Source organism: Felis catus, chromosome C2 (assembly GCF_018350175.1).
Source record: "Felis catus isolate Fca126 chromosome C2, F.catus_Fca126_mat1.0, whole genome shotgun sequence".
Lineage (NCBI taxonomy): Eukaryota > Metazoa > Chordata > Mammalia > Carnivora > Felidae > Felis > Felis catus.
Genome location: NC_058376.1, coordinates 29,362,957 through 29,390,600, shown reverse-complemented (window position 1 = coordinate 29,390,600; position 27,644 = coordinate 29,362,957). Strand labels below are relative to the sequence as shown.

General features: G+C 33.7%; 1 protein-coding gene across 1 annotated transcript in view; it reads right to left on the bottom strand.

Moving 5' to 3' along the window:
- The window catches only part of ROBO2 (roundabout guidance receptor 2), a 1,685,269-nt gene that overhangs the window by 1,641,305 nt on the left and 16,320 nt on the right, over positions 1-27,644 (bottom strand). Inside the window, exon 2 of the mRNA XM_019839528.2 lies at positions 19,549-19,668. Within this exon, the coding sequence (XP_019695087.1) occupies positions 19,549-19,657 (109 nt within the window). The 5' untranslated portion in view covers positions 19,658-19,668. The remainder of the gene's footprint in view (positions 1-19,548; positions 19,669-27,644) is intronic.

Below are 27,644 nucleotides of genomic sequence, written 5' to 3'. Positions count from 1 at the left end.
AGGAATAAAATCTGAGAAACATTAATAATATATTCCACTAAGACAATCTCTAATGATGTATATTTCCAGACTTACCTCAATGATTCCATGTGATTTTTATGATATATCAATGAAAATGCTAATGGATTTGAACATCCCCAAATTAAAATGTAATTCTCACAATAATTATGATGGGCATAAAGAAATTACTCACAGGAAACAAAAATGGGTCACATCAAATGGCTTTCCAATGCCATTAGGACACAATGTTTCTATTTGCGACATGAAAGCCTAACAATTCGGAGAATAGTTCTTATGAATTTTGTTGAGGGAGAAGGCATTGCAGAAAATCCCACAAGTTATTTGTCAGACTCCAACAATACAAGGCCTAGCAAAATATATAGGTTCCTAACTGATTATGATTTAGTTCCAAGAGATGGCACTCCCATAGCTCTGAGATAACAGGACAACATTCAAAGATTAAATTTACATTCATAACAAGTGCCAACTTTAAAAAAAATTTTTTAAGTTTATTTATTTTTGAGAGACAGAGCATGAGCAGGTGAGGGACAGAGGGAAAGGGAGACACAGAATCCAAAGCAGGCTCCAGGCTCTGAACCGTCAGCACAGAGCTTGATGTGGGGCTTGAACTCACAAACCATGAGCTCATGACCTGATCCGAAGATGCTCAACCAACTAAGCCATGCAGGTGCCCCAACAAGTGCCAACTTTTGCTCAGCTACACAAGGTGTCTTGGGATATGTTCTCACTTGAAGGGAGATGAATATGATATAATCAACCCCTGAACAGCTGAAACAAATTGATAAGTACCTACTATGTGCTAGGAACTATGGTAAGCACTGAATATGCATCACACTGAGGATACAGTGTGGTGGATTCTATGGTGGGAAAACTCTAAACCAGAGCAATAGCTCTGGTCTTGGACACCACTGTATCCAGCACTGTTGCAAGTCCTTTTTATATATTAATTTTTCCTGAATATCTACATGAGGTCATAGTGCCTATTATGGATGAACAAAGTTGTTTCAAACAGTTAAGAATAGGCCCAGTGAGGTTTAGTGGCACAGGATGGGAAGCTAGGATTGTCTAGTTGTAGGCCTGTGACCTAAACCCCTATAAACCGTCTAGCCTAAGGTGCCTAACTCAGAGTCAGATTTGAACTGCCATCAAATGGTAGCCTTGAACACCCAAAATGTCAACAATAATGAAGTTTATGGAACACACTTTAAGTGAACAGAGTATCTTTACAAGCATTATCTTTTATAGCCTTCACAATCACTATCAGATTATGCTCTTTTTTAAAAAAGTAGGAAATGGAAGGCTGGAATGGGGTTACATCAACACAAAACTGCTCTCAGACTCATGTGTACAAACTGTCTTTCATGCAAAGAAATTTGTATTCTACTCATGGTCCTATTGTAAAATGAATCGCAGAATTCAATTAAACACTCATCTTGAAAACAAGAGCATAAGTGGAAGTTCCTCACTGGCATTCGTGCAAATAAAATAATGATGTTAAACGTACATCTAATCTTTTGTTGTACATACTGAGTCTGCTCTAGCTACTGTTAAGTTATACATTCATAATGACAAAACCATGAAATGAATTTGCTTATGTTTGTACCAGCAAAAATCTAAATAGGGAGAGGGCAAAAGGGCGAATTTGTTATATTCGTCCAGTATTTCCTTCTACCAACAACACCCAGTGGCATCCCTTTACCTTGGAGTTTGTTCTATGCTCTTTATATTCTAACTTTCTAACTGCCTCTCCTAAACAACAACAAAACAAATGGATCTATTACTGATACTTTTTTTTTAATTCCCTTATATAATCATATTTAAATTTTGTATATAGCTACATTACTGTGTAGAACATCTGGATTTCTGCTAATATTTTTCCTGGAATATTAACTCTGCAATTTTCCTCATAAACATTTGGAAAATACCAAGTATAAGTATTAAATTCCTTTTTTAAATTTTTTTCTTGGAGCATAACTATCCACAGCAAATGATGAACTTTAAAACAGAGATATAGTACACACCTCTTCCTAAATTTATCTTTTTTTTTTTTTTTCTTAGAAAACGGTATTCGGGCTGGGGATAACAGTAGTTTGGGAACATTATGATAAAGCAAGTTTAAGGAGAAAATGGGAACATTAACACAGGTTTTTCCCTTGTCCTTAATATAATATTTTTGAGGTAGGTGAATCATGAATCTGGTTCTTTAAGCGGGAGGAGTTGAAGGGATAGATTATTTGGGGGCAAAGAGGAGACACATTGGCAGCCCAGCCTTTTTTATGCTTCTGCCCTGTGTCCTGCATAATGAAGATACAAGCACTCTCTCTCCACATCCTACCCTGGGCCTGGCAGCACTAAGGGGTATGATAAGTATTGTATCTAGCATTTCTGAATGTCAGAAGGCAGGAGAGGCCTGAAGAAGAGAAAACTTACATGTATCAAATAGAGCAATGACCACAGAAAGAAGATCAGACATAATAAATAAACTTAATACTTCAATCTAGCAAATCATATGGCACATGATTTCCTCTTGACATGCTTCTTTTATGTTGGCTGCATGAATAGAGAAGGATATCTCTAGGGTTTGAGGAAAATAAGTTTATTTATAAAAGTGCTTGATATTAACAAGTCCATGTAAATAATAACACTGATCATAACAGAAAAACTGCAAGGGAAAAGTGAAAAAGCTAAAACATATACCTGATCAAATAAAATATACTACAAAATGTTTCTCATTTATGTCTAATTGCAACTGGTTTAATAACAATAATGTAGATCAGAATCAAGGTGATTTGATATTGTCATAAGGCATTTCTTTAAAAATTATGTTATATAAACATTGCTTATCCTGCTCAGTAATGTTCTTGAATTGAAGAAAAAAAAAACCTAACAGAATCAGGATCAGAGTCTTTGTTTTTATTTTCATTTTGTATTTTTTGGTGTGAGAGCTATGACTATTTCAAGAAGGTCTACATTATGTTTGTGTGAATGTTAAGTTATCTTAAATGGTAGAAATCTTGCTACACTTCCAGACAGATATTTTTCAAAGAAAAAAATGATAAATTAGCATTATCAAAAGGAAAAAATTCTGTTTCACAAAAGACACTTAGGAAAATGAAAATAGCTGAACCTATTGCAATAATCATTTTGCCATGTTTGTAAATAAAGCTATTATGTTGTATGCCTTAAGCTTTTCAGTGATGCATGTTAATTTTTTCTCAATAAAACTATATAGAAAAAATAAAAGGCACATACTAAGAGAAAGTCTTTCAAAACACATATCAGATAAAGGCCTGGTATCTATACAATTCAACACCAAAACAACAAGTAATAAACAAACAAACAAACAAACAAAAACTCTACAACCAATCCAAATACAAAATTGGCAGTGGATCTGCATAGAATTTTTTCCAAAGAAAACGTACAGATAGCCAATAAACACATGAAAAGATGCTCAACATCACTAGTCATAAGGAAAACGTGAATCAAAACCACAGTAAGATATCATCTTACACCTGTAAGAATGGTTCAAATAAAAAAGGAAATAACAAATGTTGATGAGTAGGTGGAGAGAAAAGAACTCTCTGTTCACTATTAGTGGGATTGTAAAATGGTAGAGCCACTGTAGAAAACAATATGGACAGTAACCAAAAAATTAAAAATAGAAAATTCATATGATTCATTACCTCCACTACTAAGTATTTACCCAAAGAAAACAAAAACACTAATTTGAAAGGATATATGTGAGCCTATGTTTATTGCAATTTTACTCAAATAGCCAAGCCATGGAAGCAACCTAACTGCCCATCGATAGATGAATGGATAAAGATGATTTGATACACACACACACACACACACACACACACAGAGAGAGAGAGAGAGAGAGAGAGAGAGAGAGAGAGAGAGAGAGAGAGAATATTATGCAGCTATAAAGAAAAATGAGATATTGCCATTAGCAACAACATGGATGCAGCTAAGTGGTATTATGCTAAGTGAAAAAAGTCAGAATGAAAAAGACAAATACCATATGATTTGACTCATATGTAGAATCTAAAAACAAAACAAATGAATAAACAAACAAAAAGTAGAATCAGACCTATAAATACACAGAACAAACTCATGGTTGCCATAGGGAAGGGGAATGGGGGATGAGAAAAATGTGTGAAGGAGAGCGGGAAATACAGGCTTCAAGTCATGGAATGAAAAAAATCATAGGAACAAAAGCCAAAGCATAGAGAAGATAGTCAATGATATTGTAATAGCATTGTATGGTGACAGATGGTAGCCACACTTGTGGTGAACACAGCATAACATATAGAGATCTTAAATCACTGTGCTATCCACATGAAGCTAATGTGACACTGTGTCAACTACACTCAAATAATTTTTTAAAGTAAATTTCAAATAGAAAGGTCCAGTATGTAAAATACACAAAGAACTTTAAAAATGCAAAAAAAAAATGTTTTTTAAATAGGCAAAGGCCCGAAGAGCCACCTTACCAATAAGATACACAGATGACAAGTAAATATATCGAACAGATGTTCAACACCATATGTCATCAAGAAATGCAAAGTAAAACAATGAGATTCTATTGCATAAATGAGACACTATGGTATGTCATCAAGAAACTCAAGTTAAAACAATAATGAGACATCTATTAGAGGGACCAAAATCCACAACACTGACAATGCCAAATGATGACAAAGTTGCAGGGAAACAGGAATTCTCATCCATTGCCAGTGGGAAGGCAAAATGGTACAGCCACTTTGGAAGACAGGTTGGCCATTTCTTACAAAACTAAACATACTCTTACCATATGATCCAGCAATCACACTCCTTGGTATTTAGTTAAATGAGTTAAAAACATACATCTACACAAAAATATCCCAATAAATGTTTATAGCAGCTTTACTCATCATGGCCTAAACTTGGAAGCAACCAAGATGTCCTTCATAAGCAAATGGATCAACAAAAAGTGGTACATCCAGACAATGGAATGTTATTCAGCACTAAAAGAAATGAGCTATTAAGCCATGGGAAGAGATGAAGGGGACTTAAATGCTGATTACTAACTGGAAGAAGCTAATCTAGAAAAACTACATACCTAACTACTCTGTGATTTCAACTGTATGACATTTTGGAGAAGGCAAAACTATGAAGACAGTAAAACAGTGGTTGACAAGGATTGAGGGCCAGGGGATGAAGGCATGAATAGATGGAACACAGAGAATTTTTAGGGCAGTGAAAATTATTCTATATGATACTGTAATGATGAATACATGTCATCATATATTAGGCCAAGCCCATAGAATATAAAACACAAGAGTGATGCCTAATATAAACTACAAACTTTAGTTACTAATAATGCATAATACCGGATTATCAATTATTAACAAATTTACCACACTAATGAAAAATGTTAAAAATAAGAAAAATTAGGATGTGAAGGAGTAGGTAGAATGTTGTCTTTTTCACTCAATTTTTTTTCTGTAAACCTGAACTGCTCAAGTCTATTAAATCAAGCAGGGCAGAGAATGGTTGTCACTTAATTAAACAAACGGACACAAGTTGGAAAAGTGACTGACAAGTGTGCCTATACTGCTTTTCTAGATTCTTTTTCATTATGATTTCACTCTTTATGCTGTAAAGCAGAATAAAATCAAATATCTAGAGAAATTTACTTTAATGATTGTAGTAAAAAAACTTTCACTCCAAAGTCAGAATCTTCTCTTTAGAACTGAACAGCTCGTTTTATAATGGATTTAAACATAGTTTCATACAAAGAGAAACAAGTTGAGGGATACGTTAACCACTTTCTCCACCAAACTCCATATTATGACAGCATTTGTGAGGCATTGCAATTTCGGATTAAGACCTATTTTTAGGACTCTGTGGACTTACCGTCAAATCTGAAAATTTAAGACATTAAAGTCCAGTCTGTGTTTCATCTGCTGTCCTTTACAGTTACCAAAAGGTCAATTTATTGTGTTTCCTTTTCCTCTTTTTTCATATTATCTTGCACTTCAGCTTAATACAAATATTAGCTAAAGTTCGTATTTTACTTTGCTTGAAAAAGTAAAATACACTGAGACCGGACCATTACAGTTACTGAAGAAAAGCTGCAAAATGCACACAAAGGACAGAAGTATCAGCAATTATTCAGGGAAAAAGATAGGATTTGAACTTTTTATTGCATAAAAAGGCAAGTGGAAAGGGAAATCGTTTCTTTCCATTATATGTGAGTAATTGCATTAAAAACTTAAGAAAGGCCCTTTAAGTAGTTTCCTTGTGTTTTTAATGTCAGAAATAGTGTATAATTTGTTTAAATGAGATGTCATCTCCCTGCATTCCAAAGTTCAAAAGTAAGTCCAATTTCAACCGCTAGAGGCACACTGATTTCTAATATATTACATTTAGAAAAAAAGTGGAAATTTGATGATATAGAAAGGGGCCCACCAACTATGAGCCCACAGACTAAATTTGGTTTATGGCTAATTTTGTATACCTCATGGCTAAAAATGGTTTTCACAAATTTAAAGTTTTAAGGAGGAGGAGGAAGAGAAGGAAATAAAGAGAGAGAGAATAAATATGGCTAGCAAACCCTAAAATATTTACTGTATAGTCTTTCACAGAAAAAGTTTGTGAATCCTAACAAAACATCGCATATCTTGCCAAAAAATGACTACTCCTTTGCAAACATTTCAGAATTGAGACATGCATATTTTTCTTCTATTAAGTATGGTATGTCTCCCATAAGATGTGTCATTAACATGCTCTTAGCCAATCCAGAAAACACATTGGAATAGAACTACATCATAAATACAATTTCATATACTAATTTTTTTAATGTTTATTCATTTTGGAGAGACAGAGACAGAGTGTGAGTGGGGGAGGGGCAGAGAGAGAGGGAGACACAGAATCTGAAGCAGGCTCCAGGCTCTGAGCTGTCAGCACAGAGCCCGACATGGGGATCTAACTCACAGACCATGAGATCATGACCTGAGCTGAAGTCAGACACCCAACTGACTGAGCCACCCAGGTGCCCCTACAATTTCATATTCTATTTGAATCTTTATCCTTTACTCATATTTACTTATTAGGATAGATATATCACTGTACATTGTAATACTTTAGTTCTTTAGCATGGCTAACATGTTTTCTCCTTATATGTGTTCTGAAATAAAATGTTTAAATGTTGAGATTTAGGTATGTGGGGAGGACAATGAAGGAAGAAAGGAACTAGACTTCTGCAAGAGGAATCTGACCTCTAATTGTTTCTTGAATCCATTATTTGTCTTATTTTTTTCCATTCTTTGCACAAATGAGAATGTCTAGTTTTACAAAGGGGACTACTAATCTTAGGATAAAAAATTTAATTTGGGGAGGGATGACTGAATGCAGACACTATGATTTAGAGATTGTATATCAATTTTGTCAAATAATCTTTTTGATGAAATTGGGTGATACACAGTACACACGCACACACATGCACACACACCCCTCCATATATATGGATAAAGCTACTGACATAGATCCTACCTGATACATCATGTACCTTCACTCTGAAACTCTTTCTCAAGGACAAGTTATTTGTTTACAATTTGCTTATGTCTGTTTACAAATGATTTAGCCTACAAAAATGATTAAACATGAGAACACATTATACATAAAATTCAGATTACAAATGAAAGTTCAACTTCAACAATAACTATAGCAATAACAAATATAATTTGTAATGAATTTAAATAGCTTTCAGAAGCATTAGCTCTGGAATGTGAAGAAAAACCAGAATTTATTTTTTTCCAGTGGTTTGTCACAGCAGTGTTTTCCATCCAGTACCCTATGTGTTCAACATTGACACCAAAAGTTAGATGACAAAACCTATTTTGTTGATAAAGGGAACACTTCAACCAAGGACACCAAAACTAAATCTTCATTTCTTTTTGTTTGTTTTTAAGGTGATGTAACTTTTAAGGGAAGAAAAGAAACACTTTCCATCAGTCCATGTTGAGTCAACATTTCAATCTAGGTCAAAGCATAAGTCATCAACATCATGCCTTTGAAGCTTTATATCAGGTGACGTAAAATCAGTATCATCAAAAGTGACTTCTGAGGAGCTATGGGTAAAAGGAACATACAAATTCTTCTCAGGCAAATTCATAAGCAAAATGGGAAAGAATATCTATGTATATCCAAGAAAAGTAGCTATTATAAATCAACAGAACCCAAAACAGAAGACTCACCAAACATATCAAAGAAAGAGAAGTAAGGAATAGGCATACATGGTGAATGGCACAAAGATATTAAGGAAAAAAAGGATCCCAAGACAGTGCTATTATTTCAGCAAAATATAAATTGACACACAAAACTGTAAAATATGACTTGAAATCAATCCAGAAGGCAAGTAGAAACAAATACAAGACACTAGTTTTTTTTTCTTTTGATAATTAGTATTTTAAATATAAAAATTAAAAAAGACTATCACTGTGTAAATTATTTCTCATTCCAATCCTCATGTTGAACTATTCCAAACTAAACATTAATCATTTTAAGAATAACAATAGAGGCTATAAATACTATATGGAAAGAAATATCCTTATAGATGTTGAGCACACATTAATCTTAAATGGTAAGGGTTATATCTGAAGGTATTTGTAGACAGTTAAAATTTATTTTCATAACATAACTTAGTAGTTAAGCAGTATAATGGATAAATTGAGATTCAAATTAGAAAACATGTTATTTTCAAAATAGAAGAACTTTAATTATTTGAGTATAAATATTATTATATCTCAGAAGAACAGTATGAAATTTCAGGCCTCATTGAGAGGCCACACTCTAGTAAGGGTGATAGATCAGTATGGTAATTATCATACAACATGGGGTGCTACATGGAGGGTCCCAGCAGGGAAAGCCATACTCTATGTGAAGAACCATGGAAACCAGACAGAAGAACATATTTTAGCTGCACTGAATTATAGATTTGCATGGGGTTTGGGCAAAACCTCCTGGATGTGCATAAATAATGAAGGTATAAAAAAGTCGAAGTGTCAGAAAAATGTTTCAGTATCATCAGAGTCATGATTGCCATTCTATTCATCAGGAGAGTTAAAAAGAAAAAAGAAAAATAATGGCTTACTCTATACTTATTAAACCACAATCTTCAGGACTTGAATTCACAAATCTAAGTTAGAAAAAACACACACACACACACACACACACACACACACACACACACACACAACACGGGTGTTCCTTATTTTGATAACCTACATATTTTACATAGTGAGAAGATTAATAAAATTTCACTAAAACTAACACCTAGGTCCTGATCCCATTCACTCCTTTATCACTTTGTACAAACTTCCCTTTGCCAAGGTTACTTGGGGTCTTCACTTCATTAATACCAATGGAAAATGTTAATCTCTCATCCATATTGGATTCCTTTCATTCTGGCTGTGCATATGCCCAAAGTAGTCTCTTTCCTCATCTATGATTTGCTCTTCCCCCTTCAGAATGCTTTAATGACTTCTTCTTTCTCTAATACTCCCTTTAAATAGACAAGTATTTGGCCCTACCTTAAATATCCAGACAGACCTGACGTCATCCTCCTATTTGCTTTCTTTGTTCAAACTGTATTAGCCTTCTCTTAGTTCCTCAGACACAGAACACAGAACACATCTTGTATGATCCATTGAATGCTCTGATGATGATTCTTTTTGCCACAAAAGTCTTCACTGATCATACTGATAATGAAATTGTTGTTTTAAAGTCTTACTATCTATTATACCCACACTTAAATTTTCCACAGTGTATGCTGTACTTGGCATAATTTTAATTTCCACAATTATGGCCTCTTGCTTATCAACGCTCTCTTTCTACAGTTTCATCTACACCAAAAATCAGCAAAATGTTTTGTAAAGAACAGAAAGTAAACAAGATAGGCTTTGTGAGCCAAGAGGAAAAACTGAGCAACTGTCCTTATCACAAGACAGTCTTTCTTTTGTATAGTTTATATTTTACATTTAAAAATGTAAAAAATATTTATACTCCATGCCAAATCAGGCAGCAGAATGGATTTGGTTCATGGGCAGTAGTTTATCAATGCTTGACCTAGATACATGACATTAAACATGATCTATAGGCCTATGATTTTCATACTCACATCTCTATCCAAGTCATCTTCTTGTTGCCTACTGGATATATTCATTTGAATTCTAAAATACACCTCAATTTAATGTAGGGGGAAAAGTAAAATAAATAACATGCATGACTCCATGTACACATCTGTCACTTAGAGTCTATCCCATGTTATCAAACCTCCCCAATCTCAATAAAAGATTGTAACCATGTACCTACATTTAAATGCTTGATGTAATTTTTGATCAGTAAGTTCCACGGGGTCTATCTTAAAAACAACTTCAAAATTCAACCAATTTTACAACTTTATTGCTACAACTTTAGGCAACATAATTGTTACAATCACAATCCCAACCTCCATCATCCTTCCCCTGAACAAGTGTAATGGTCAACTAAATAATCCCTGTTCCCCCACCACTGTATTCCTCACCAATAATATACCTTTCATACTACAGGTGGAAGGAGCGGTGTTAAGAGTAAATCTAATCGTATCATCATCTTTATTAAAGTTTTCAATTGATTTGTTTTCTATCTCAACATTGACTACAAAATCCTCATCCCTTACAGCTCTTAATCTCATGTCTCTCCCATACCCTTCCTTTATTCCAGCCAAACTGGCCAGTGCTACACAAAACTATTAGGCTGATTTCTGTTCTAGAACTTTTATATTTGCTATTCCTTCTGATTGGAACACCTGGGGTCAGCAAAGTACATGAGTTTGTCTTTTCATTCCAATCTCAAATGAAGCATCACCTCCTCAAAGAGAAATTTCTCTGACCTTCCCATAGCTGAATCACTGCCTCTCCACATGCCAGTTGTACTCAACTACACCATCACATTTCATCTTCTTCATAGCAGTATACTTCATAGCCCTCCATAACATTGATTAGGTTGCATATTTGGGTGCCTTTCTCCCTGTCCCTTTCTACTACAATAATGTAGTGGTTATAAAACCACTTGAGTCTCTGCCTTCATTGCTATATCGCCAGTGCCTGGCATGTAGTAGGTACTCTATTCTGATCGCCTTGTTGACCACTATGCATATATTAATCTTTTTGACTAATTTTTTTACACTATTTCTCTTCTACCCCTCTGTACTCTTCTCTCTTATTTACCTTCTGGCTTTCTACTCATCTTTAAATTTTATATTATTCTGTGGCCTCAGAATTTCCCCATTATATTGTGAAGCTTAATTTCCTCAAAAAAAAAAAAAAAAACAAAAAACAAAAAAAAAAACAAGCAAACACTATTTTGGCAAGAAAGCCAGAAGGTAAGACAAAATACAGTAAATGTTTGTTTGGTATAAGTAGACACATCATTACCAGGAAGACAATTCCACCAAGAAACAAATAAACAAAAGCACTTCCGGTTATTCCTGGTTCCCAGATTTGAATCCAGTAAGTTTTTTTCACTTTTAAGCATCCTTGACCATAGAGATGAAAGACATCTACTTAGAGCCAAAACTTATTATCACTGTCTACATTTAGATTCCAGAAATACAACTTAATATGGTACCAATTTATGTGATAGTAATTCAGGAGCAGTTTTATCAACATCTTCCAACAGAACAAATGTCTTTTCTAATTAGCATCTTCAATTAAGTACCTAAATCTAATGAAGAATAAGTTATACATTATGCTAAATTTTCATTGGCTCACTATTCTAGAAAGCTTTCAAATTAATTAAAAACAAGATATTCAGTAATGGAAAAGAGAAAGAGATAAAAGCCTGTTTTAATCAATTTAAATTAGAATTTAACATTACTTTAATACACTAGTTTGTACTTGACTGCAAGAATAATAAAGCAAAATTATTGAGTCTTAAATAGCGACCACTGTATAATCTGAAAAGTCAAAATGAATTACCAAAAAGAAATTTAAAAATCCTTCAATAGCTTCCCACTTCACTCCAAACAAAAGCCAAAGTCATTAAAATGGCAAGTGAGACTCTACATAGTCTATATCCCTTCCTCTCTGTTCTGTTACCTCTCAGATCTCCTACCAACCCCACTACATGTGCTTTGCTCTAGACACATTCGTTTCTTTGCTGTTCTAAAAAAACACCAGGCATGACCTTGTTCAAGATTTACACACATACTGCTCTGTGTGGCTCAGGCCCTAACTACCTTGGGCTTTCAATCGCCATCTTCTTCATGAGGTCATCCCAGACTATCCAATTAAAAACTGTCTTCTCAGAATTCCCTGCTCCCCATCACTGCATTCTTTTTCACCATCAACCCGACCATACTTAACATATTTATGTTGTTCATTGTCTGTCATCCCTCTCCCTCCATGGAGGGAATGCAAGCTCCAGATGGCAGGACTGCTTGTCAATTTTCTTAACTACTTTATCACTAGCATCCAGAATAGTTCCTGGTTCAAGGTAAATCCTTTATAAGCTTCTGTTGAGTAGATACCTATATAGTCTGAGCCATCAAGGAGCTTATAAATAAGGAAAAGACACAAATGAACAATTATAGTGCATATTGAGAAATATTGATAGGGTTGTTATGGGGACCTTTGAAAACTATAGAGAACAACATAAAAAAAATAGTGTGGAATCTGGGCAGAGACAGAGCAGGGGATATCTGAGTTAAGGGACAAAAGGAAGATAGGCAGCTAAAGAAAAAAGAGAAAGGAAGATCTAGAAAATGAGAATTAGAAGTTACTGCAGGAAAAATAACTTTTAAAAAATCATCATAAGAACAAAAGCATAATACACATTGCATCTCAATTTTTATGTCACACACAATTAACTATAAAAACCAAAAATAGTTTACGCTTTGATAAAACTATGGTTAATAAATAGATCAATATGTGACATGACCAAATAGAAATCTCAGTGATTCCTAACTTTGAGAAAAAGTAAGGGAAGAAAGTTGTTGATGCATGAGGCACATGTCCGTTAAAAGACCAGCACTAGCTTGTGAACATTGTGTACAGCCTTCATAATGGAAAGGTGCCAAATTAATTTTTTTGAAGTCTCTTGAAATCTAAGTTGGCAACTCTGAAAATCATGTGTAATTCATGAGCTTTTAAAGGGAACATAATAAGTGACAGAGAAGTGATTTTCAAGTGCTGAGGTATATATGGCATTATAGGTTGAAGAGGTAGAAAGAAACAAACAGAATTAAGAGTAAGCAGTAATTTCTGCCAAAGACCAGGACATACAGTCTCATACATGTTACTATTTTGCATTTCTTGACTCCACTGTCTAGGCTGTTTAGTTTGTTTGTTCTGGAGTTTGTACACACACACACCCACACACACACACACACACAAACTTAACTTGCATTAAAAGCACAATTTAACACTTCATACCATGAGACTATAAAGTTAGGTGGAGTAGGCTAAATGCCTTCCTGAGGAAGGAGCCAGATTAATCAGTTACTTACCACTTTATTTCTATTTTTTGGTAGGTAAAGTACCACTAAAATTTCACTAAAATTAATTTTTTGATTTACATTACATTTTAATTTTATTAGCATATTTCAGAATACCTTACTCTACATATTTCTAATACTTGCTTCTCTCACTTCTTCTCTTTTTTCCCCTATTTATACCATTTCTATTCCTCTTTCTATATCTTCAGCTATTATGGCCTCTTTATTCTAAATTTAACACACCCACCCACACACACATGCACACACATGCACGCACACGTGGCTGGGAAGAGAAATGAGGCTAGTATATCCCATAGAAGCTAATGTCCAATAAACCTACATTGTCTTGAAGTTAAATTCCATAACAAATTCCAAACACAACAAAATCTCCAAATTAAATTTTAATTCTAAACCAAGTGCCCTCACAGTCCCCAAACACGTAAAAACAGAGCATTAAAGCTCAATAAAAAATGCTAAGATCACTTGGAACAGTGTTTAAAATATTTTTTCCTAAATAAATTCAGTTTTTAGAGATTAGAAGAACCCTCATTAAAATGAGATTTTCCTTACAAAACAAATTACATAAAATAAATGGTAAATAAAACCCACACTATTATGTTGCATGATTAGGGTATTTTGTAGAATATTGTGAATGAATGCCACCTAAAGATTAGATAATACTATATAATTTTAGGAGAAAGTGGTATCAATTACCATGTTCTTCTCCCATAAAAATGAAATATTCTACAACTAAACCCTATTTTTTTCCTATGGCAATGGCTTTGATGATTAGGAAATCACCTTAAAACACTGTACATACAATGATTTCATACAATGATTTCATTTTAAACAATCAAATCTAAGTTGTGAAGAGAAATCCCTTTATGTACAAAAAAAGTATATTTTTAAGACAGCATTCCACAACAAGTCTTTATAATTAGATATTTATGGCATCACCTTCCTTACTTCACAGGCTCCCAAGCAGATTGCATAAAAGAACATGCATTGACATCTTTTAGGAATATAACCTTCAGATGTCTGGAAAGAATTTAAAATGCATAGTTTTCTCAGAAATCTTAATTTTGAGGGCAAAATCTCAATAAATGTTATTCTCTTTCAAGTAAATCCATTTGTGTTCTTAAATAACTACTTTGTTTACCATATGATATGAATTTTTAATCCAGGGAAAGGTGTATAGCATGTAATGTCTAAGAATGGCTAGCTTTTTGTTGTTAATTTCAAGAAGCTGTTAGAATTTAAATGTTGTTGGGGTGAGTATTTATGGGAGTTTTAAGTATTGGATTTGCATTTATATATTAAGAAGTTTAAATCAAAAACTAAAACTGGACATAAATAATTCTGCTACAGACCAACTTATACACATACACACATATATATTCTTAACTAGCACAAAGGAAAACTCTTTACATTTGATAAGGAATGCCAAAAACATTAAGCCTTCTATTGGATAGCAGAGTTCAATTTCACCACTACTTAGCTTGATGATATTTTAAGGTCAGGTCTCCTGGCATACACAACTAATCATCATTCAATACTGACTGCCAAATGTTTGAGCTCACTTCTCTTAAAACAGTATTCAATTATAAGATGAGAACAATTTATCTAAGCAACCTGGAAAAACATAAACTCTGGTGGCATTAAGGTCCTTCAAGGTGATTATTTCTCACTCGTAATGATTCTAAGATATTAAAACTCATAGATCATATGATCTGATATACTCTAATTGAAAAACAGTAGCTATAAATCTTCACTCAAAAATGGATACTATCTTCATTTACTGACAGAAGTATACAATCACTTAAATTTCTTTTTATGAATGAAACAAAAAAATGAGGGGAAAAATAATGCCTTTGGCACACACGGAAAAGATTTCAATGGAGAGAGGGAAAAAGAAAAAGAGATGGGAGAGAAAACTCTTTATCTATCCCTCCATCCACCTATCCATCTACCCATCCATCCTTAACAACTTGCAAAATAGGACAACCAAATGATTTATTTTTTAAAATTTTGCCCTGTATCTCAAATAGCATTTACAAGGGAGATCATGAAACTAAAAATCATAATTGCTGAATGTTATCAGATTTTTTTTGAATGCTTAATGTCTCACCCAAACTCTGGTCATGAAAGAAACAGAAATCAATTTGCCCTCAAAGTTTAAGTTTGCTACATGATCTCCGCTGGCTTCTTCAAAATTTCAAACTTTCTTACATATAGTATCAGAGATGGAATTTCAGCATATAAATAATCATGGAAACTAAATTGATTAAAATGCTCTGTATATTCATGACAATAAAATATTACTATATTTAAACCCTATATTGCTTACAAAAATCAGGAAAATGGCACTAATTCAAAAACTATGACAAACTTGTTTTTGGAAACAGAGTGGCATACACACTCCATTCTTCGTCTTCTTATTCTTATTATGTACCAGAAAAAAATGGCACTCCTTTATTAAAGCCATTAAGATAGGAATATATTTTTAAGGTCTGTCAAACAATATTTCTGAATGTTTTGTTTTTAAAGTCAAAATCATATCTTTACTTTTAACAAGAATTCACCTTGTTAATCATATCTTTACTTTCAACAAGAATTCCAAACTGCTTCATCCTGCCTTTATATTCGCATGCATCTCAGTGGCTGACTTTTATTAAATTTTTATATAAATTACACCTTTACCTTAATATACATCTCATATCATTACTTGAACATATTGTCGTAGAAAGAAACTAAATTGTTGAGCTCAGAATTAATTTCTTAGCTCTAAACACAGTAACTGCTGCCTATACCTCCTAGAATTCTGTAAATAAGTTGGGCTCCCTGATGTCTCTGTACAGTCCCTCTGGGCAGTCAGCTTTCCCCTGGCCAAAACTGTTATGTTTTATACCTATACATATTAGATGTCAGCTCAGTTTTATCTAGATTGTCCCTAAAAGTAAATGTAGTGTGTTTGGAAATGTGTATGCTCACGACTATCTGTGGTAGTGTTTTTTTTTAATTTTTTAATAAACATTTTATTAGAATAGTTTTAGATTTACAGAAAATTTATAAAGATAGTTCATAAAGCTCCCACATACCTGACACTCAATTTCTAGTACTAACATCTGTGATAGTTCTTTTAAAGACAAAATAAACCTGAACAATTAGGTTACTTGCTTCATTTTCTTTTTTAAAAATCACATAAATTCCACTTTATCTTAAGGATTGCCTTTATTTTCATTTACTAAGGAGTTTCTAATGCAAGAACCACCTGAGTAGCATAGAAGAGGGCAAAGTGCAAGACAGGGAATGCTACTCCAAGGATATGCACCGATTATTCTGTAAGTCAGAAGTCAGGAAAACAGATGAGTCAAGCAGATGCTTTTCTTGAGAGATATGAAAACTTGAAAAGGGACAACTACCTGACTGGAGCCCATACTCCACTCCTTCCTTCTTACCTGAACATGATGCCCCTAGAGAGATCACCAGCCAACATTCTTACTTAGAATTTAGGATGCATTTTCTATGGCATGTTTGTTGTAAGTGGTGATTGCACACAGTTGAATTAATACTGATTATGATGCTTTATGTACATTCTAGTATATATACATTTTTGTCTTCTGTCCCCACAACCTAATTACTATTTCTAACATGGCTTTTATGGGGAAAGAACATCCAAGTTTCCCAATGGCTTACAAATCATTAGCATAAAATCTAATGATAAATATGGAGAGCTTGTATGTAAATGCCATGTAGTTTTGCTCTCATCTCTTAAAGAAACTTTAAGTTAAAATAATCTTATTACTTTTTGCACACATATTTGCTATAAGAATCATACTTCGTTGATGTGTTATCATACCTCTGGAAGTCCCAAAGATCAAAGTTTAAGACAAAGCTATAAACTCAATGTACAGAAAACTTCATTTATATATTTTACTGTATTATTTCTTACCAATAGGAAAGTACCATGAAATTTTTATTTAAAAATATATCCAGTAATATAAAGTTTTCATTTTAAAACTTTTATCTTTAAATTCTGTGTAATTGCATGTCCAAAGATGAAAAAAATTAGTATTTAATGAGCTTTATTGATCTAAATGATACTATGCTGCTTGGGTTGTATTTGAAATCATAAGATTTCTTACGATGCCTATGAAACTTCCTTCATTTAATCTAGCTACCTAAAGGAAGCAAAAAATCCCTTAATCATAAAATTAAAGCATTCCATTATGCTTTCTATTAAGTTGTTTTGCCCCATGAATCACTGTCTATTTTAATTTATTCTTTTAAAAAGAAACTAAATCACTTAACTTGCATTTATCATCACAAGCTTCAGTATAGCTAAGCATGGGATTGATTTCAGGGAGTGTTTTTTACACATTATGGTCACTATCAAGAAAAAGAATATCTAACAATCAATATTGAAGAAAGAATAAAAGGCTTGGACAAATAAAAGAGATGATACTTACTTTTCCTCTAACATTTTAAATATCCAATAAGCTATTACCCATTAAGAAAAGCCATAATCCCTGGAAATGATCGCCTTTGAAAGGGTTTTGGCAGTCTTGTGTAATACTAAATGTACTGTTGGATCACTATTGCAGAAAAACAGTTGTCCTGCTGCATTTTAGTGATCTGACACATTGCCAGAGGAATAAACAACTCTTTTAGCCAACAGAAATGTGATGTAGCTGCTGCCTACACATTCTTGTTTTAGATCTTTGGTGAAAAAAAAAATACTATGTGTATTAAATACGATTTCCTTCCATTATTTTTATCAAAAAATAAAAACAAAATGAGAACTAAATTATATTCTTAATGGCATAAAAGAAACACTCTAAAATCAAAACCTATTTCATTATTAAAACTTATTGTCTGTCTGTCTGTATGTATATAACTATTATCACACAAAGACACATACACACATTTCTATTTTTGAATACCATCATTCTATTTCACTTCAAAAATTAATTAAATGCAATTACATATGGTAAGCAAACAATGTCCTTTTTGAATCATCTTTTTGAAAGATTTATTAAATTTACTTTCATATACACAATATTTATTGATTATTTTGGAAACCGAAGGACTAACAAAAGCTTAACAACTCTACTCCAATTATACAATACCACTATACACTTTCAATTCCATCTAGGGTAATATACCTGCCTGTATACCTTTCCTACTCATAGATTTCAAGTCTTAACAAAAGTAGAAACAATGTCAAAATGGATTCTCCTCCAAGGGAAAAGAATGTCATGGGAGTCAGGACTTTTTTCACATAAAACATTAAATTACAATTTCTGTCTGAGCAGCAACACACCTCCAAAAATAATACATTTATCACAAAACACATATCATAGACACTAGTTTTGGCATAAACCACTCCACACAGCTACTGTCAAATCAGTACACTGAAAAACCTTATTAGAAATTCTATGGTCCTTTCTTACTCTGTGAATGACACTTCAGGGCACCACAACCTCAGGACTCTGCTCCACCGTTAATTTCTTCCAAATACATTTGGCAAAGCAATGAGAAACATCAAATTTTTCACTTAATTTCTGAAGAACATCACACCCTTTAGAGAATATGTTCTTGAAATTTAAAAATTAAAACAAAAACCACTTACGGAAAGGCACAGAGATCCAAAAACTTCTCTTAAAAAGTATAAAACCTTCAATTAATACATTCTTGTAAAGTTACACATACACACACACGCATATGTGCACACACACACACACACACAAACATTTCCGTATCTCTAAAATCTACTACAACAGAATAAAGCCAATTTTTTAGCAGTTGCTTCAAATGTGATAACAACAACTCACACCTAATTCTAGCTCAACTTAACTAATTCGGAAGTATTATAACACACTTTAACAAAAACCTTGGAGAAAGACTGCAACAAATACTTAAAACATCAAACTAAAGCTTCACATAACTTCAAAGTAAAGTGAAACTCATATCCAGCTCTCAAAATATTAAAAGATGCTCTCGCCTACCTTGACCTTGACCATTCCCCTGCTGACTCCAAAAGATCACGGTCATCATTAGCAGTTTCGGAGTCCACGTCCACATCCTTCTGGTAACACTTCCTTGTCTTCTGGCCATTGCATTTTAAACTGCGTATTCAGTGGGATGGGTGTGAAAAGTATAATAAATTACAACCTTAAAAATGTATTACCATTCAAATCCCATATCTAATATGCAATGTGTATTTAAAAACTATCATGCTCAGATGGAAATATATTTGAAAATCACGTGTCTCTTTGGGATTCTCATAATGATGATTAATATGAGAACTCGTTCATCCTCAGCCTCATAGTTCAAACATGTATCTAAATGATATTTTCCAATGGCACTTTGAAAAATAAGCCATTAAACCTGTGAATACTTAAAAAGTATTACCAAAATATCTACTGGAAATCAGTCAGGCAAAAAATCGTACATGGACACTAGTTATAACTTGTTATTTGAGGTAAATAGATACACCATGTCATCTTTATGCACACATACAAAAATGACTTTTCAACACATTTATGTAAATTTGACCTAAATATCTCCTAAAATATTATTGAATTTTGAATTTAATGGTATTCCAGTTATATCAGTAACTTTAACTACATAAAGAGATTAATCATGTCCACAAAACTAATCTTTTATACTTAAAATTGAGAGTAACATTATAGATGCCACAGAACATTTGCAATTCCAATTTCAGATATCTGTATATAAACCAGGCACTCTCATATACTCAGATAAAATACGATATATCACACAAAATAAAATGTACTTGAATGCTTGTTTTCACACTGGTTAATAGTGAAAAATTAAAATGCTCAAGTGTCTACCAAATAGATTTTATTCTTATAACTGAATGATGTATAGTAACTAAAATGAATAAACTGAACCACATGTATCAACATGAATAAATGTCACAAATAAAAAGTTTAACAAAATTAGCCAAGTTGCAAAATAATAGGTTCAATACTATATACTATATATTTTCTATGCAATATAAAATTGTTGAAATCATATATTTTTGTTATGTATAAATATTTACTTCAACATGATAATGCATAAGAATGGTAAACACCTCCAAATCCCAAATTAGTAAATTACAAGATTACAATTTAAATAGGTATCCAAAGGAAACTTCACTCGAAGATTACCCCAAATCCCAATTTTTCCAAAGTTGACAAAGTATACAGTTAAGGCAAGTAAATTTAAAGATTTCCAGAATAAACCCTCTATTCAAAATGCTACATAGTTATAATTCTAGCAGACTTGGAAGGAAATCTAGGCACCCAGAACTTTTTCTTCTCCCTTTCTCCCACATCAAGAAAGAAGGGTATTTAATTATTCATTTTGTATTACTTCATACTCACAATATCAGAAATAAAGGGAAATTGAAGGACCATCTAACTCATCCTCCTCATTTTAATTTTTTTAGTGTTTATTCATTTTTGAGAGAGATAGAGACAGAGCATGGGTGGGGGATCATTCTCCTCATTTTAAAAGAGCAAACAGTCCAAGAAGCCTGCAATGACATCTCCAAGCCCAAGTGTAACAATTCAATGATGACAGACGGTGATAGTGTTAGTACTAATAATATTCCTTGAAAATTTTTTGTATTCCAGGCTATCTTACTGTGCTAAAAACCTTGTATTTCTTGTCTCATGTAGTTCACTATGAACTAAGCAATTTCAAAAATCACCATTTCATAGCTGAGAAAACAGAGGCTTAGAGAAAAGACACATAATTCCCAAGTCATATTATTAGCAGCTATCATTGTTGTCACTTGAGCCAAAACACAGAGACTTCAGAGCCTATGCTTTGAACAACAGATTAGTAAGCAGAAATGTAGCCTTAAGTCTAACTATAGTCCATCAAGCATTCCAAAAAGAATACTGAGAGGAAAAGGAGATCTCCTGCATATAGTAACTCATGTATTCATTCCAAATAAACATCTTCAAATTGAAAATCATTAAAACACCAGTTGAATGATTACAGTTAATCTCTTAAAGTATAAACCCTTTCCAGAGAATTTGGGGTGTCCAGGACAAATCTCCACCCTCTGCCAACACACATTAGCATTGCTAATAACTTTACATTGAAGAATAAGATGAGTAATAATAGAAAAAAGCAAAGGTGACGCTTGGTTATTTGTTTAGGGAGCAGGGTAGGAAAATGTTGCCAAAGACCAACCCTCGTGATATGTGTGTGTGTGTGTGTGTGTGTGTGTGTGTGTGTGTGTGTATGTACACATTCTTTTAGCCACTAATTTGTAGATCTTTGTCCTCTTGAAACACTGCATAACCATTTTTATCTGGTATCAGCAATGTCGAAATTCAGATTCAAATCACCCTTCAATGGATTGCTTTGGCAAATTTATTCTTATTTAATATTTCCTGAACTTCTGCTAGCCTACACACAGTACTCAATTTAAATGGTGCCTGTGACAGTATTTGAAAAATCTAAAAACACTCTTCAGAAAGGATTGGCATATAAAACACCAGTTCCACTATATATTTTAGTAAAATTTTAAAGAACAGATGGCTTTCAAATTGTTATTGTAATCAAAATAAAATGTAACCTTCCTTTCTGAGTTGATGTTTATGGAAAACTAATATATTATAAATGCCAAGTTACTATGATGTGTTATCTATATACTATTCCTGCCATTCTATAAATATAAAAATCATAACTTTCTAAGAAACTTTTATATAAATCAACAACTGTGCTCACATAACATAAAATCAATACTTCTTTTATTTCTATGAAAGAAAAACAAAATAACTAAAAAAGAACATGCTAGATGAACCATAGTAAACAGTCCAAGAAGTAACATTGACCATAAGACATGCCATGGACTTCTCTAAATCTCTTTTTGTAACACTATTTTCATGCATTTGACAATAAAAAGTAGATGAACAATGTCAGTGTTAAGTACTTTTACTTGTGCCTGTTACTTTTTAAAGATTGGAATAAGTCCTAAAACATGGATAATTGTGTCCATTGTGTTTTTCTGTCTGAAAATAGATTTGATATTCCCTAAGTGGAGAATAATTTAAGACTTCAGGTTGGTAATGACTATATAAAACACCTGACTCAATCGTCTTCCTATGACTCTCTTCATGTTGAAGGTCACCAAAGGAAAAAAAAAATAGATGTTAGGAATGTATTATGTATGATTTCTTATTACATGTAATAAGAAAATTAGTTGGGTGTGCAAGGATTTTGGAGCAAACAGCACTATGGGATTGTGTCCTGGAGTATGAAGACTCCAAGGTATATTTACAAGGTGTCGCTCTGTCGGATGATGCCCACAATGGTACCACTTGTCTGAGGAAGGTTTCACACCTACGGTACCAACTAGGGAGGGCAGTCTTGAATTAAGGATCCTGGCTATAGAACACCTACCATCAACACAAGTGGAAGTTTCCATTACAGAACATCTCTGCATTATCTCTGCAACTTCTAAAATTCTTCTGCCCACTCCCAGTAGTTCCACTTCTCACATGGATTTTCTAGATGTTCTCTCCCACCCCAGCCAGCAGACCCGACCAGGCATCCTTGGTTGTATGTATGCATGAAACTGGTTCTTCAGTGAAATCTATTTCTGAATCCAGATAAGTAATGCACCCAGACTTGTCATTCCATTATAATCTCTAGGCTGTAGCTCCAGCCAGTTTCTTGTGTAAGATTTTATAGCAGCTTCTTCAAAGAAAAAAAATCTCCTCTGGAACAGTTTTCTTGCAAGACCCTAACTTGGCAATTGAAGTGCTTCTCCATTGAGAGAGTTAGGCTGTGCCAAAAAGCCTCCAGGTTGATGCTTCTTTTGCTTAACTTCTCCATTAAAAGACAACCTCTCTGATCACCCTTTTAAAACTAGAGACCAAAGAACCAAATGAGATCAGGAAGTGACCATAGCTCACAGGTCATCAATTCTTCTTCTTAGCATATTATAGGAACACAATCTAAGCCAGAAAAACATAGAGCCCATTATAGTTCTTGAGTTCCAGTTATTAACATTGATTTTTTTCAATGGGAAATTTTTATTAGAAGCCATCACATGACTTACATTCAGTAATAATTTAGATTAAGATATATATTGGAGTCTCACTTTAACATTGTCCTTGAACTGGGTGCCAGACTCATTTTTAAAAGGGCCCTTTTTTGACATTAGTAAATTCTTGTAGGTAGGATCTATCTCAGTCCAAAATATACCTGGTGTGTAGTGATGATGGCCAAAGTTCTGTATAATCCAAATTAATATTGCAATATGTGTAAATATAAGTGTACATATAATAATAATACATTTATATTTATTTTATTTTTCAACAGTATAAAACTTTGAAACTGAAAATATTACTGTAGGCCACCATGCTTTAGAATAAAAGCCCAGGCAGTGATAAGAAACTTAGATGCTGACCCCATTTAATATCTTGACAAATTAATTAATCTTTTTTAGATTCAGTCTCTACATATGTGACAAATGAAAAAAATCTCTAAAATTCCTATAAGCTATAAAGTATTAAAATTATACTATGTCATTAATTCAAGAGAGAGACTGATAAACAGTTTGCATTTTAAAAAACCAAACATCTTGAAATATAACATAGCATGCAATTCTGTCCCAAAATGTGGTCCACAAATGTTCTATTTCAGAATAATCTAGGATACCTGGTAAAATGTATAGTCCTATGTGTCACTGTGGACACAATGAATCAGAAGTTCTGGATATGAAGCCTTGGAATACACATCATAATAAAGCCCCCAAATAGTTTTTAGTCATAAAGCTAGGAATTTGTGGTTTATACCATCCCACTTAAAATTATACATAGATTTAATAGAAATCCATAGTCTTTCTAATCTTAACGATAGAAACTCTATATTCAGACTGCCTTTTCAGAAAAACACAACATAAGTAGTGACTAGTCATCTATGTCTAATTTTGAATAAATATGCCCAAGAGACCTAAAACAAGTTTAGTAGTAATGTTCCTATTGTTTGAGATCCCAAAGGAACCACAAGAGCCTAACGTCTCTCCAGAGAGGCAGAGTGATCTTCCTAAACACGATGGAATTACTGAAGAAGCATAAGTCCATTCCTACATATCCTGACATCCTCTCAAGTGGACTTAAGGCTGAGTAATCTCCAGACCAGATTCACTGACCTCGTTAAGGTAGGACAAGGAGACTCTGAGATTTGGAAATTAAGGGAAGTGAATAGTCTATGGACACCACCAGACACAGCAGATACCAATTGAAGAACTGATTAATTCACTCAACAGATATGTGTCAGATAGTATACTAGTGACTGAGCCACTGTAGTGAACAAGAACGCCAGAGTCCTTGCACTCATAGGGCTTGAATTCTACAGAGAAAGTCAAGTGTGCAAAACCCAATTAAAATAAGAAAATAAATCATTGCAAAACATGTCCATATGCAATATCAAACCAAGAGCTGGATGACAAAAGAGTTGGGTGGGTGGGGGGACATCTGACTTGAACCACTTCTTCAAGTGATAATATTTAAGCTTAGCTCCGAAAACAACAAGAACTAGTTTTGCATACAATGGGGAGAGTCTCTTAGGAAATGAAACCAGAATTTTCAAGAACCCCGATATAAGGATGATCTTGGCATATAGAAGTAATTAAGAGCTATGAATCTCATTGGAGTGAAGCAGGAAGACTGATGTGATGTAACTGAAAGATAAGATATGAAACTATACAGAGCTATTATTGGTAATGGCATAGAAAGTGGGTTTTAGTCCAAGTACATTGAAAGAGTAGGAAGAGATATGAACTGATAAACACTTTAAGATATCACTTTGGTTTCTATGTGGCTAATAAAGTATTGGGAGTTAAGAATAAAATTAGGTAGACTAATGAGGCAGGATAACAGAGATGTTAAGAAAGAACCAAATTTGGCTAGACTATACATTAGAAATAAAAATCAGTGGGAAAATTCTACATATATTTAGAAACAAAATATTTTTAAATGAATGTTGGATTGGGTATTGTGAGAATACAGAGGAAGAATACAAAAATTATCATTAGCTTCTGCCTTAGTTATCTGAAAGGTTAGTGGTGCCATTTTCTGGGACATGTTTTCTCTCAAGTATCCATATGCTGCTGTCGAAGGAGGCAAGGACCTTCAGAGGTAATATCTGGGTCAGACTCTAAAATGGAAAATTACTAGCTCTTTAGTATAGAAATGGTGTTTAGAGCTTAGAGAGTGTGTATGTGTATGAAGAGCAGAGAGATTAGAATGAAACCCAAGGAAATATCAATATTTAGTAGTAATGAGTAGAGGCCTAGAAACACATTTTCCTATTAATGGTTGGGAAATGTACCTTAGGATATTTGCAAGGGAGTGCCACAGATGAACCATGATATATGCACTCAAAATGGTGGAAAATGAAGACATCAGAGTACTGATGAATTGTGAAGAAACAACAAATGCTATGGTCTAGGATGAATGTCAGTGAAGATGAAGAATCTTAGGCGTGAGTTAATGAGTTACGAGCAAATGAATTAGAAGAGGAATGAAGTCCAGTTCGTGGAACATTTGCCATTAAGATCTTGGTGGTACAAGCACTGGTGTGCAAAAGATAGATTTGACCATGTATTGGTAACTAAAGTGGAGGAAGGAAATGAAAAAGAAATGGAGATAAGGATGTCAAGACGACAAGTGAACAGGGCACTTTGATGACCCTTCCATTTGGATGTTGAAGTCACTGAAAATGATACTAGGACTTAGCTGAAGTAGACTTTGAAAAAGGATGAAATAAAGCCTTAAATAAATGGCAACAGTAACCAAGAGATCTGTTTGTTATCAACAATACACAAAGAACATGACTAATATTTCCAAAGTGTTTTCGTTTCAAAGGAACAGTATGATTTGCAACAAGGAAAGAAATCAGCAATATGAAAGCTATAATGAAGAACAAGAACAACTTCTGGCCCTAAGGCATGTGGAGGGTGGGAAAAAAAAACAATGCTATTTGCGAAGGCTGCAGAGAAAGTTACCCTTTGGTGCCAACCAAGTTTTATTTTAAGAGAATTAAACAATTTAACAGTTTTAACAGTTTCCAGTAGCTTAGTATACTACATAAAATTAAGAGTTTACACAGAAGTATAAATCCCAACATCATATATCTCAAAATCTCCCAAACCAGGTAATTCCTTATTTTTCTAAGTTTCTCCTTATACTACGAAAGTATATTGTCTTATTCAGTGAACAGTATTAATGCACTAACAAACACACACACACACACACACACTCAAATGTACACATCTTATTTAGCTGCAGATCTCATTTTGAAGCTACATTCAAAGTAAATAAATAATTCCATAATCTTCAAGCATGGAGATTGAGGAAATGGAGCATGGCTTTTTATAAAAGAAGTTAACCTGAGTACAAGAAAACTGTAAGAGTATCCAACGTTGGAAGCTGACTTAGCTGAGTCACCTGTGCCACCAGCAAGGCATCTAAAAGTAAAACAGTGCTAGCAGAGTCTTATAAAGGAAGTAGAAGCCACCTAACTGAGGTTCAGCTCTTAAATGCCTGGTCAAGATATAGCACCTAGATGGGACTTCACAGGTTCAAATTTTATAAAGATGAATACTTGTTGAATTAACAGATCTATTTAAGGAGAAATAGGAAGATATACTGTCTATAGTATTGGATAGATGTAAAATGCTGTCTAGGAAAATAGCTTGCATTTTTGAATTGTTTCTTCTTTGACATAGTTAACTTAGAAATAAAAACCATGGGGTGCCTGAGTGGTTCAGTCAGTTAAGCATCCAACTTGGTTTCTGTTCGGGTCATGATCTCACAATTTTGTGAGCTTGAGACCCACATTGGGCTCTGTGCTAACAGTGAGGAGCCTGCTTGGAATTCTCTGTCTTCCTTGAGAAAAAGGAAGTGCCCTTCTCCCACTTGTGCTGTCTCTGTCTCTAAACAAACAAACAAATAAACAAGCAAACTTAAAAAAATAAAAACTATGAAATTAGAAAAAAAACTATGAGATGAGTGTGGGTGTATGCATGCGTGTGTGTGTGAGTGCATGTGTGTATGCATTCGCCATA